The 14,618-nt window shown below is 45.6% G+C and overlaps 1 protein-coding gene across 8 annotated transcripts in view; it reads left to right on the top strand.

Moving 5' to 3' along the window:
* alpha-Catr (alpha-catenin related) overlaps window positions 1-14,618 on the top strand; it is a 975,683-nt gene that overhangs the window by 335,944 nt on the left and 625,121 nt on the right. For 5 of the 8 annotated variants that reach the window (XR_011714220.1, XM_071674733.1, XM_071674732.1 and 2 more), the window contains exon 1: window positions 2,924-3,370. The exons of 2 other annotated variants lie outside the window; for them this stretch is intronic. Coding sequence is in view for 5 of the 6 variants with exons in the window: in XM_071674733.1 (XP_071530834.1) it covers window positions 3,323-3,370 (48 nt within the window). In the remaining variant the exon portion in view is untranslated. Of the gene's footprint in view, window positions 1-2,923; window positions 3,371-14,618 lie in introns of those variants that run through there. One more of the 8 variants, XM_071674726.1, reaches the window with a different exon arrangement.

The raw sequence follows: 14,618 nt of genomic DNA, 5'->3' as shown, positions 1-14,618 counted from the left end.
TTAGATAGAGACAAAACTACCATAAACACTATGTTTGGAAAATTTGTCCTTTCCTAATATTTTCGTATCAGTCATATAGCTGGGTGATTCGACCCGGTCTTTTAGGCGACACAAAGGGGAATTTTTATTTTCTTTTTAAATACCTTTTGTTGCAATTAGAGTCCAGTATAATGAAAGTGGTGTCCAACTGTGGAAACATGATTCTCACCCTTTGCTCGCTTGTTTGCATCTCATGGTGTTAGTTTTCTTAAAATTGCTGTTTTGATTATATATATTTTTTTCTTTATTATACTTTGCTGTCTTCCGCGTTAGCGATGTAGCGCAAGGGAACAGACGAAAGAATGGTCCAACCCACCCACATACACATGTATATACATTCATACTTATACATATACATACCTATACATTTCAACGTATATATATATATATATATATATATATATATATATATATATATATATATATATATATATTCTATTTTGCTTTGTCGCTGTCTCCCGCGTTTGCGAGGTAGCTCAAGGAAACAGACGAAAGAAATGGCCCAACCCACCCCCATACACATGTATATACATACACGTCCACACACGCAAATATACATACTCATACATCTCAATGTACACATATATATATATACACACACAGACACACATATATACACATGCACACAATTCACACTCTGCCTTTATTCATTCCCATCGCCACCTCGCCACACATGGAATAACATCCCTCTTCCCACTCATGTGTGCGAGGTAGCGCTAGGAAAAGACAACAAAGGCCCCATTCGTTCACACTCAGTCTTCAGCTGTCATGCAATAATGCCCGAAACCACAGCTCCCTTTCCACATCCAGGCCCCACACAACTTTCCATGGTTTACCCCAGACGCTTCACATGCCCTGATTCAATCCATTGACAGCACGTCGACCCCGGTATACCACATCGATCCAGTTCACTCTATTCCTTGCCCGCCTTTCACCCTCCTGCATGTTCAGGCCCCGATCACTCAAAGTCTTTTTCACTCCATCTTTCCACCTCCAATTTGGTCTCCCACTTCTCCTCGTTCCCTCCACCTCCGACATATATATCCTCTTGGTCAATCTTTCCTCACTCATTCTCTCCATGTGCCCAAACCATTTCAAAACACCCTCTTCTGCTCTCTCAACCACGCTCTTTTTATTTCCACACATCTCTCTTACCCTTACATTACTTACTCGATCAAACCACCTCACACCACACATTGTCCTCAAACATCTCATTTCCAGCACATCCACCCTCCTGCGCACAATTCTATCCATAGCCCACGCCTCGCAACCATACAACATTGTTGGAACCACTATTCCTTCAAACATACCCATTTTTGCTTTCCGAGATAATGTTCTCGACTTCCACACATTCTTCAAGGCTCCCAGGATTTTCGCCTCTTTGTACAATGGCGCTATGCATACATTCTGCCAATCCTCAAGCACTTCACCATAAGCCATAAATTCCACTGCAACACCATCCAAACCCGCCGCCTTGCCGGCTTTCATCATCCGCAAAGCTTTCACTACCTCTTCTCTGTTTACCAAACCATTCTCCCTGACCTTCTCACTTCGCACACCACCTCTCTCTCTCTCTCTCTCTCTCTCTCTCTCTCTCTCTATATATATATATATATATATATATATATATATATATATATATATATATATATATAAATAATAGAATTCATTTCATTTATAGTTAACGAAAATGATAATTTACATGGCGAAAACCAAGCAGCCACTCCTGTAAGTGAGACAAAGCAAAGTTATGGTTGTGTTGGTCTCACATAAAACGAGTGGTGGCGTTAAACACTAGCGCTCTTTTGCTAGTGATACAACCCGAATTCCTATGTTGTACAACTATATATACCAACTGTTAGTCTCTTGCTTATACATATCCAAGACCAGACGTGCTATGATCATAGTGGTAACTCCTGTACTACCTACCCTGCCTCCGTACCATTGCTATTATCAGTTCTCACTAGGTTGTGGTGAACGGTGAAAATATAAGATGTTCCGCACGATCACCGAATGTAAGATAGAAAATATGGAAGAGATTTACACAGTAATAACCAACCAAACTTCGAAGCCACCTGTGCGCACAGGTGGAGCGAGGGAGCGGCAGGTGGTTGGTGATGATGATGGTAACACTGCTAGCCCTTATGCAGTGTCACTGTCAGTTCGTAAATGTTTGTGGTAAACAATGATAGGCTAATATATTTCATACAAATACTGACTGTAAATCAAAGACGGGAGGAGATTTACACAATAATATCCATTCAAAGAAGCGGGAACGAGTGAGTGAGTGAGTGAGTGGTGGCATGTTTGCTCAACAGCTCGCCTCCCCTCCGCCAGCCTCCCACCATCCGCCACCTCATCACCACCGTCCCTTGGTTTCCGGTTCGACCTCATTCATGAGGTTGGCTTATAACTTCTCGTAGAACAGATGATTATACGTTAAGTATGATAGTGGAGGATTTCATATCCGTGACCAAACAATATTATGTAAGTTCGTTTATGACACAATAGAGATGTTTCCAGAAAATACTTAAAGATATCATTTCCTTTCCTAGGTTTTTGTACCGTATCTAAAGTTAATGACAATGACGATTTAGCAAAGAAAAGTAAAAGTCATTTCCATGAGTGGGGATGACAGGAAGAGATGTGGTTGTGTTGTAGTTAGTGCGAATGGTAATGTAAACCCAGCAGTTTTGTAGCATTGTGTGAGCTGAACTGGTGTATTGTTCATATAAACACCCTATGTACTACAAACAGTGAAGAAGAGAAGGAACATCGGCCAGGTAGTCATTCATTGGCTGGCTTCATTACTAACCACCACCAGCTCTGCCGTGATTGGTGGAAGCGGCTGTCGTCACTCCCAAGGTCTGGTTCCCGTACACACGAGTCAGTTCATAGTCCTCGTCCATCTTTGACAAGTTGGTGACCGTCCTTGTGAAATTTTGATTGTGTTGTGGTGATGCTTGTCATGGTGCCTGAAACTAGTGAATAAGCCAAAAGTAACGGAAAGGGTATATAGTTGCATGAGATCACAGTGAAGTAACTCTGAAAATGCTGGAGGAACTGGAAAACATTGAATGTGTGTGAAAGATCGCACGAGTGAGTTGCTACACGGGGCACGCCATCATATACGATGAGGAAAATTCAAAGGAAAATCTGTAAAAAATGATTGTCCTACCCTGGTGGTGAGATTATGCCTCGATGACTAAGTGGTACTGAAGTAGAATAAGCAGTTTCCATTAAGAAAAAAAAAAGTAGATGTTGCTGTGTACGACATATACAGATGACAAGACTGCGTGGCCATCCAAGCTCAAAATATCAACTACGACTGGTAGGTGTTTTATTTACATATAGTCATTGTTGTTGCTGTATGATACAGTTTACCTTTATCTCTCACTCTATTTCCGATTCTAATGCTCAAAACTTGAATGGTGAGAAAAGTTGTGGGATAGGCGTGGAAGAGGTAATTTTGATAACACGAAAATGTGCCTCACAAGGCGGAAAATTTTGTGTGAAGGAGGAAATATCCCAAAAGATTGTAGACTCGTAAATATAGCTTGTCAACTAGAATGCATCCGAGTAAATGGAGCTCATTCTGTTTAATTAAATATTTTCGGTTATCCATAATTCCCTTGTACCCGTCAAATATATTCCTGCATATATATATATATATATATATATATATATATATATATATATATATATATATATATATATATATATATATCCCTGGGGATAGGGGAGAAAGAATACTTCCCACGTATTCCCTGCGTGTCGTAGAAGGCGACTAAAAGGGGAGGGAGCGGGGGGCTGGAAATCCTCCCCTCTCATTTTTTTTTTTTTTTAATTTTCCAAAAGAAGGAACAGAGAAGGGGGCCAGGTGAGGATATTCCCTCAAAGGCCCAGTTCTCTGTTCTTAACGCTACCTCGCTAACGCGGGAAGTGGCGAATAGTTTGAAAGAAAATATTTTTTTTTTTTTTTTTTTTTTTTTTTACTTTGTCGCTGTCTCCCGCGTTTGCGAGGTAGCGCAAGGAAACAGACAAAAGAAATGGCCCAACCCCCCCCCCCCCATACACATGTACATACACACGTCCACACACGCAAACATACATACCTACACAGCTTTCCATGGTTTACCCCAGACGCTTCACATGCCTTGATTCAATCCACTGACAGCACGTCAACCCCTGTATACCACATCGCTCCAATTCACTCTATTCCTTGCCCTCCTTTCACCCTCCTGCATGTTCAGGCCCCGATCACACAAAATCTTTTTCACTCCATCTTTCCACCTCCAATTTGGTCTCCCTCTTCTCGTTCCCTCCACCTCCGACACATATATCCTCTTGGTCAATCTTTCCTCACTCATTCTCTCCATGTGCCCAAACCATTTCAAAACACCCTCTTCTGCTCTCTCAACCACGCTCTTTTTATTTCCACACATCTCTCTTACCCTTACGTTACTTACTCGATCAAACCACCTCACACCACACATTTTCCTCAAACATCTCATTTCCAGCACGTCCATCCTCCTGCGCACAACTCTATCCATAGCCCACGCCTCGCAACCATACAACATTGTTGGAACCACTATTCCTTCAAACATACCCATTTTTGCTTTCCGAGATAATGTTCTCGACTTCCACACATTTTTCAAGGCTCCCAAAATTTTCGCCCCCTCCCCCACCCTATGATCCACTTCCGCTTCCATGGTTCCATCCGCTGACAGATCCACTCCCAGATATCTAAAACACTTCACTTCCTCCAGTTTTTCTCCATTCAAACTCACCTCCCAATTGACTTGACCCTCAACCCTACTGTACCTAATAACCTTGCTCTTATTCACATTTACTCTTAACTTTCTTCTTCCACACACTTTACCAAACTCAGTCACCAGCTTCTGCAGTTTCTCACATGAATCAGCCACCAGCGCTGTATCATCAGCGAACAACAACTGACTCACTTCCCAAGCTCTCTCATCCCCAACAGACTTCATACTTGCCCCTCTTTCCAGGACTCTTGCATTTACCTCCCTAACAACCCCATCCATAAACAAATTAAACAACCATGGAGACATCACACACCCCTGCCGCAAACCTATTATTATACTTTGTCGCTGTCTCCCGCGTTTGCGAGGTAGCGCAAGGAAACAGACGAAAGAACGGCCAAACCCACCCACATACACATGTATATACATACATGCGCACACACGCACTTATACATACTTATGTATTTCAAAGTATACGTACATATACATAGAGACATATTCATATATACACATGTACATATTCATACTTGCCCTTATTCATTTCCGTCGCCACCCCGCCACACATGAAATAGCATCCCCCCCCCCCCAAGCAAGGTAGCGCTAGAAAAAGACAAAAGGCCACATTCGTTCACTCTTAGTCTCTAGCTGTCATGTGTAATGCACCGAAACCACAGCTCCCTTTCCACATCCAGGCCCCACAAAACTTTCCATAGTTTACCCCAGACGCTTCACATGCCCTGGTTCAATCCATTGACAGCACGTCGACCCCGGTATACCACATCGTTCCAATTCACTCTATTCCTTGCACGCCTTTCACCCTCCTGCGTGTTCAGGCCCCGATCACTCAAAATCTTTTTCACTCCATCTTTCCACCTCCAATTTGGTCTCCCACTTCTCATCGTTCCCCCCACCTCTGACACATATATCCTCTTTGTCAATCTTTCCTCACTCATTTACTCCATGTGACCAAACCATTTCAAAACACCCTCTTCTGCTTTCTCAACCATATTCTTTTTATTACTTCTCAACCATACTCTTTTTATTACCTCTCTTACCCTTTCATTACTTACTCGATCAAACCACCTCACACCACATGTTGTCCTCAAACATTTCATTTCCAACACACATATATATATATAGATAGATAGATAGATAGATAGATTTGATGATCACACTTGTCTCCAATGATAGTATAAAGGTGAAATCGCACTTCAGTAGTTCATACAATTATATTTAACGTAATTTTTCTGTACATGTGGCACGACATGTTCCGTGGCGACTCCACCTCATCAGGTGCCAGTACTTAACTAAATTATTTAGATTCTAAAATCGCACTTGAGTTCCTCTGTCCAACGCCAGCCTTTATAGATCAACCACTGTCTGCTTTGTATGGCCATAACCGTTGTAAGGGGGAGTGATTACGGGGGTCACGTGGCGGGGGATGACCTGGGTAGCTGGGTGTGTCGAACAACTTTTTTTTTCGTGTTTTTCAATTCTCTCATAATAATTTGGTTAATGCTAGGATGAGCTTCAAAAGTATCTGGGAACCAATAAAAATTCTTAGCATTAGCAACTGGGTAGCTGGGTGTGTCGAACAACTTTTTTTCGTGTTTTTCAATTCTCATAATAATTTGGTTAATGCTAGGATGAGCTTCAAAAGTATCTGGGAACCAATAAAAATTCTTAGCATTAGCAATAAAGACATTCGATGGGGTTACGTGTGGCATAATCAGCAGAGGGGTATAGAATAACGAGATTTTCAGATCTTTGGGGTGATCGTTTTCGTGACAGTGTTTAGCGATCGCATTTTTGTGGTCATCCCTGCGCACTGCATGACGGTGCCAATAACACCTCTCCGTTACAGTTTATATGTCTGGCCTATATGAATATATTTACATGCCTTGTATCTGACGGCGTAAACACTCCCAATTGCTGCATGATTTGGCCTACTATTTGTTAAGGTCTTACTGACGGTGTTATTGTACTGGAAAGCAACGTTACAGGCACTGTTTTTTAGAACATAGATTAACTAAGTTGGGAGAATTGAGCAACACTAAGCATTTAGACTAAGACTCTCGCATTTACCTCCCTCACCACTCCATCCAAAAACAAATGGCGTAACCATCGTGACATCACACTCCTGCCGCAGACCAAGCCTTCACTTGAAACAACTCTTTCTCCTCTCTTCCTACTCGTACACACGCCTTACACCCTTGATGAAAACTCTGCTTCCAGCAGCTTTCTTCCCACACCGTATACTTTTTAGACCTTTCACAAGGCATCTTTATCAGTCCTAAATGCCACATACGAATCCCTCTGTTTCTCTAAGTATTTCTCACATCTTTAAAGCAAGCAGGTGACCCTGGTGTTGGGTCCAGATGAAGCTGGTTTGAGCACAGCTCCTCGTGCTTATTCCGTGTGAACTTGCACAGTAATATCTCTCTCTCTCTCTCTCTCTCTCTCTCTCTCTCTCTCTCTCTCTCTCTCTCTCTCTCTCTTCGCACACACACACACGCGCGCGCGCGTAATCAAGTACAAGCCATGTTTCAGCACAATTCAGAAGACGTAGGTGCGTTCCTTTATTACCCACTCACGCCCGCACGCCCGTACGTGCACGTGGCCTTACGTACACACGAGCAGCACGGACGCTGCCCGTGATCAGCGGATCAGACCAATAAGAACGGGGTGATTTTTTTCCTTCCCGTTCTTAATCCGGGAACCTATTCTTTGGGAATGAGCTGGCCGACTTTTTGACCTGGTTCCCATCCTGATTTGGCTCTTCGCCGGACCAGGCTTGTCTCCCATCTTGACCTGGTCTTCCTCCTGACCTGGTCCTCCTCCTGACCTGGTGCTCCTCCTGACCTGGGCTTCCTCCTGACCTGGTCCTCCTCCTGACCTGGTCTTCCTCCTGACCTGGTCCTCCTCCTGACCTGGGCTTCCTCCTGACCTGGTCTTCCTCCTGACCTGGTCCTCCTCCTGACCTGGGCTTCCTCCTGACCTGGGTCCCCACCCGTCCTAACGCCTCGCCTGAACCCCCCCCCCCCTTCCTCTCCCACCAGCCTGGCTCCCATCCTGGCCTGGCTCTTCCCTGGACATGACCGCACCTCACATGGCTTTTTACTTGACATTCCTCCCCACATGACGTGTCTACCCACTTGATTTGGATCCCCACCTGACTTTCCTTCCCACTTGACCTGCCTTCCCACCTGACCTTGGTTCCCCACTAATCCCTGCTGCCCTACTCCGTGTGTGTGTGTGTGTGTGTGTGTGTGTGTGTGTGTGTGTGTGTGTGTGTGTGTGTGTGTTCTCACCCTTCCTCCTCCCCTGTAGCCTCATCTCCATCTTCTCGTTAGCCTCTTCCTCGTATATTTGCATAAATCTCCCTCATCCCAACACCACACCTTCCCCCTTCTGATTACCATTCCTCTCTGGCTCTCCACTCTGACCCCTCTGCCCTCGTAATGCCTCTCACCCCGCTAACGGTGAATTCCTATATCATGGATGTAAGGCTATCTGCTCACCTCTCTCTCTCTCTCTCTCTCTCTCTCTCTCTCTCTCTCTCTCTCTCTCTCTCTCTCTCTCTCTCTCTCTCTCTCTACAGAGGTAACCCGTCCTAGGTTCTCCCTCATCCAGTCACTTGCGTTCGGCCTGAGTTATGTGTTAAGACGTCGTCGTGGCTCTAGCCCCACGCTCTCCTTGCTGTCTTCGTGGAGTGATCGTCATTGTGCGTCTCTTCCCTGGGCTCTGACGTGGAGGGAGCCTCGCCCGTAGTCTGCGGAAAGATTGAGGAGGGAAGTAACTTCATGGAAAACCGATGTCGCTCGTGTGAGTGGCCGAGTTATGAAACTTGGAGAGGGAATCTGGTGGGTGATGCAGAGGCCAGGACGCGAGCGCGTGGAGCACACAGGAACCAAAGTCATAAGAGGACATATCTTGCCACATGTTTGGTTCAAGACTGACGAACGTACGGAGAATATTGGTCGTACTCAAGAACAGGTATAAGGATTCAAGTATTTAAGCCTTGTTGATGTCATGACATTTCGAATACGAAATCTTTTAGTCTAGTCTTTTTACAGTTATCAAAGGTGATTCCATAAGTAGTCAAAAAGGAAGCAAAATTTTCCGCACCAAGTTAGAGAGAGGGAAATGGATCAGGATCTGTAGCCTGTGGTGGAGGTGGGAGAAATACCTTTGAAGATTACAATGATACCTGGAACTCCTCGAACAAGGGAGGTCTGCAGCCCCCGCTAGCACTGACACTTTTATCAAGGGAAGGTCTGAGGGATTCAGTCGTAAGTAAAAATAACTAATCCGAAAGTTCAAAGGCAATAAGAGGAGAGCCGGCTGAGCTACTCTTTACGGCAGACTCCCCTTTCACCTGCGAGGCCACATGCACTCAGCCCTATCAGAGAATTTCATCTGAGCTCCGGCCACGTCCCTCCTACCTGTTGTTACTCTGGTGTCATTCACTTCCCCGACTCTCAGCGTACTCCTCTCACGTATGGTAATCTCTCACACACTCCTTCCTCCCAACACTTAACTCTTATCTCGCACTCCGAACCTGTTGTCTCTCAGACTTTACCACCGTGCCGGCGAGAACATTAACAACACCACTACCACCAGTGCCGTGCTGTTAGCACCACTGTAACACCATCACCACTGACGCAACTCGTTGTCGGACCACTACAATAACACTGTTATTACCACACCACTGCATGAACGTCTCCGCCAGAACCGCAGCAAGACCATCACTACTACTTAGCCGTCATCTCCGCCTCTTCCGCCACTCAGGGGACACTGGTGCTGGGAGAGGTGCTCCTGGCATGTCGGGTAATACATTTTTCACGTCCTGTTGTTTATCGTGCTTGCGTGTGGTGGTGCGCCCGCCTGCCTGCCTCCTTACCGTTAATAATATAGCTTACCAATTTACCTCAAAAATACCAGGAGCCACGACGATAATAACGCTTAACATCTATCACAAACTGGGCTAAAAATAAATCCAATTAGTCCAGATTGTTGGGATAGTGGCAGGAGTCGAGAGCGGGTAACACAAGCCCCGGGTATTTACCCTGGTTCTGTACACCACCTGCTCTGGTTCTGTACACCACCTGCTCTGGTTCTGTACACCACCTGCTCTGGTCCTGGTTCTGTACACCATCTGCTCTGGTCCTGGTTCTGTACACCACCTGCTCTGGTCCTGTCTGTGTACACCCCTTACACTGGTCCTTTCAGGAGGTACACAGAACATAGACCAGAATAGGGAGTGTACGGACACGCCTTACTCTCATCCATGTCCTGTGTAACTCCTGTTCTGGTCCTTGACCTGTACACCTCCTATTCTGATCCTTGCTCTGTACACCCCCTGTCTTTATCCTTGTTCTGTATGCCCCTGCTCTGGTCCTTGTTCTGTGCACCTCCTGCGCTGTCCCTTGTTCTGTACACCATTTGCTCTGGTCTCTGTTCTTTACACCCTGATCTGATCCATGTTCTGTGCATCCCCCACTCCCGTCCTTGCTCTGTACACCACTTAGTCTGGTCATTGTTCTGTACATAACCACCTGCTCAGATTCGTTTTCTTTACACCTCGTGATCTGGTCCTTGTTCTGCACACATCCTTGTTCTGTACACTTGATCTGGTCCTTGTTCTTCACGCCTCATCTGGTCCCTGTTATGTTCACCCTGTACTCTGATCCTTCCTTTGTACATCACCTTATCTGGTTCTTGTTGTATACACCATGTACTCTGGTCCTTGCTCTGTACATCACATGCTCCGTTCTTGTTCTGTACTCTTCCTGTTCTGGTCCTTTCTCTGTACACCCTTTACTCTTGTCCTTGTTCTGTACACCCCCTGTTCTGGTCCTTGCTCCGTACACCTCATCTAGCTAGAGAGCTTACTACATATGGAATTATAATGAAGCACATTCTACCGTCGTTCTAAAGTAATATGCTCGTATTTGAGTTCATAAAAGTTGTGACAATTTTTTTTTTTTTTTTTTTTTTGCTTATTCAGATATTTTTAGGAGATACAATGGCTACAGTTTATCGTGTTGGATGTGTGTGTGTGTGTGTGTGTTGGTGGGGGGGGGGGGGGGCATGAGATCTATCCCACATCTGCCACGCTTACACCTACTGAAACCACATTTGCACTATCAACACCTTCACATTTCCACACCTGCTGCTTCCACACCTGTCATGTGGACACAAGCTACAGCGATGCTGTTACGATGATGTTACGTTCACACACACACACACACACACACACACATACACAAACACACACACACACGCTACACCCTGAGCTTGCCTGCCCACATCACCCACGTCTGTATCTGCTGTGCCCAAACCTGCCATGTCCCCAGTCGTGGCGACCACATCTGTCAGGCTCACATGACATGAGATTGTCCCATACATATCATACCCAAATCCCTCTCCCGCTACACCCACAGCTGTTGCCCCTGTATAGAGGCCACACCTGCCTACCTCCCTCCCTCGTGCCACACTTGTCGCACTCTACGCTGATCACTTCTCCCACCTGCCACATCTCTTACCATATAACAGCCACAGTTTGTCTTTATGTTTATAGCCGTGCAACAGGTGCCTCTTATTTACATACATTTGCCATATATGATACCCCTCCACACACACACACACACACACACACACACACACACACACACACACACACACACACACACACACACTCCATATGACTGAGGACGTGGTTAATACATATGGCATACATAAATTTAAAAAGTTTTATGATAGAGGAGAATGTTCAAGAAATAGGGCCCTACGAGTGTAAAAATTCCTTCCCGCGCAGTAAAGAGAGGTGCCTGGTGTCTGATGTGTGTGTGTGTGTGTGTGTGTGTGTGTGTGTATGAGTGTGTCTACCTCCTCCACTGCTGACATTTATATCCTCTTTGTTAGCCTTTATCCACTCATCCTCTCAGTATGTCCTAGTCATTTCAGCACGCGCTATTCAGTTTCTCAGATATACTCCACATACTCTAACACCTCCCTCACTATACTCCACATACTCTAACACCTCCCTCACTATACTCCACATACCCTAACACCTCCCTCACTATACTCCACATACCCTAACACCTCCCTCACTTCTCATACCATCAAACCTTCTCATAAGACATAATGTCTTCAGATATGTTATTTCCAGTATATCTATCCCTTCCCGGTCTTTTAGATTCTGGGCCGGTCTTTACCTCCACTGACGCCCCTTAATACATCCAGGATTTGTACCCCCCTCGCCCACTCTAGAGTTCGCTTCAGCCCCTATAGTTCAATACGCTGCTATGTCCATTCCCAGGTATGTGACGTACTCCATTCTGGTTCTCCGCAATCAGACTCGCACGTAAGCATTCTACCACTCCACAGACACCTCACGTTTGGTCATAGAAGGATTAACAATCTTAACTAACCATTGACCAACACCGTCCCCCACCCACTCCTTCATGAGAAATTCAAGTGCAGCTTTGCCACGCCTGTTATGCAAGGCTTTCACCACCATTATTTTCGTCAACCTGATCACCATGACTCGCTTGCGCGTCCCGAACATCCCACATCCGCCACCCTGTCTTGTACCACATTCAGTAGTCCCTCAAAATATTCACTCCATCCATCAAATATATATTTTTTTCTTTGCTTCCCACATTCCCATCACTTCCCCTCGCTGATGCCCTCATTTATTCTCCTTTCGCTATTTTCCTACTTCCATGACCTTTTCTTACTTTCCCCTAAGTATGCCTATAACTTGTCACCCCATCTCTCAGTTGTCCTACTTTTCAACTCCTGCCCCTTTAAGTTGACCTCCTGTCACTTTCTTTCGTAGATTTCCCAATCATTAGCATTTCTTCCCTACAGGTGGCGCCCTTACACATCTCGTTTCTGTTCCACTAGCAACTTAGCGTCCTTATCCTTCTCCTCACTATCCATTTTTTTAAACGGCCACATCTCGCCTTTCGCATGCCACAAACTTCACCCGCTCGTGAAAGCATTGCTTCCCTGAGTGTTTTCCACTCATCGCCCACTTCCCTAATTTCGTTGACTCTAACTTATGCCACCATCCATGCAATCTTTGTTGTTATCTCCACACACCAGCAGCCTCTTCTGTGAGCTTACTTTCGCCACCTTCTTCACACCCACGCCGTGTTCTCGTTTCCTTTGAGCAATCTAGAAAATACATTGATAGAATACTAAAAGGATGGACCAATACAAGGCTCAATTTCCTAATCAAGTTTTACCATGTGTGCTAAAAATGTGCAGATGCGCTCGACAAACATCTTGACATGTTCAGAATAAAGCAGCTTCTGTGTGGAGCGCTGCCTGGAAGCTACGGGAGCCCTTTAGAATGGGTTATAGAGTTACAGATCATTAATGGTAATGATGTATATAAACATGTTTGCCGCATTTACTTCCAAATTACACAAGTTGCTGTTTCACCACCACAGACACACTTTCTTGTCACATTTGCTAACGCACACACACACACACACACACACACACACACACACACACACACACACACACACACACACACACACACACACAATAATCATATCATCTCCACAAAATATGAAAAATCTCAGCGTCCCACCAGATACACGCACATGCTCCAGCACTCCCTAGATATACACCCTTGCCACAGGTTTGCCCCATATACACACATTTTCCCCGACATTTCCCAGATACACACACACACACACACATATGCTACAGCTGCTCTGACACCGCGGGAGAGAACCCCTCTCCCACATGCTACATGTGCCTCCTGCTGCCCCGCCCCTGGCCCAGAGATCGATGTCATCCCCTATAGCAGGCGGCGACACGCTGGGCTCCAGCCTCACCTGAGGTGTCCAGTTGCTGGTGAGCGACCTACTGCACCTTACCTCTGGCCTCCACCTTCACCTCCTGTATCTTCCCCATTCCCATCCATCTCCTCCGGTCACCTCCACCTCCACCCTTTTCTCTACACCTCCCCCAGTCACCGTTATCATCACCTTTCTCTCTACACCTCCTCCAGTCACCACCACCACAACCATTCTCTCCTACATTCCTCTCAATTTCTGCTCCAGCATCCTGTCTCTCCAACAGTCCCGTCTGCATGACACGCCTGCCATATCTCCACCATTCTTTGTGCTCCAAACTATTCGCTGGTCCGCCGGTCCACCCACGGGTGTTCCCTGTACTTCCCCCCCCAACAATCCCCGACCAACAGTTGACAGCGAGGGGTCATGGCTCCCGGCACCTGAACGATTCTGAATCGCATTTCCTACTCTTTCTGACCCCAGACTCTCGACGTATTATTTATATCATGGACAGCGATCCTTACCATCAACTCTCTCTCTCTCTCTCTCTCTCTCTCTCTCTCTCTCTCTCTCTCTCTCTCTCTCTCTCTCTCTCTCTCTCTATCTATCTATCTATCTATCTATCTATTTTTCTATCCTGACCATCTTAGAAGTAAGATACTCGGAGCTCCGCTGCAGCCGCCCCGTCGCGCCACGTATTGCTCAAGCTGAGGTAAGTGTTAAACACAATGGCTGCAGCTCCAAGCTTCCTTCGCTTTGTCTGTGGGGCTGGTAGCAGTTTATTAGGGATCTCTTAATAGATTCGAGAGGTTGTGAAGGCAGTCTGCTTACCTTTCAGCAAATCTGAGGGAAAGATATGAAGAGAGAGAGAGGGAGATATAAAGTTCTTGCAATGCTGATGCCAGTCATGTAAGTGTGCGAGAGTTCTGAAACTTGGATGTGAATTTGGTGAGGGTAATGGAAGGGCAGTAAACGCACGTAAAACGGG

Source organism: Panulirus ornatus, chromosome 20, assembly GCF_036320965.1.
Source record: "Panulirus ornatus isolate Po-2019 chromosome 20, ASM3632096v1, whole genome shotgun sequence".
Lineage (NCBI taxonomy): Eukaryota > Metazoa > Arthropoda > Malacostraca > Decapoda > Palinuridae > Panulirus > Panulirus ornatus.
Note: the sequence above shows the minus strand (reverse complement) of the source record. Positions and strands in the feature narration are given on the sequence as shown.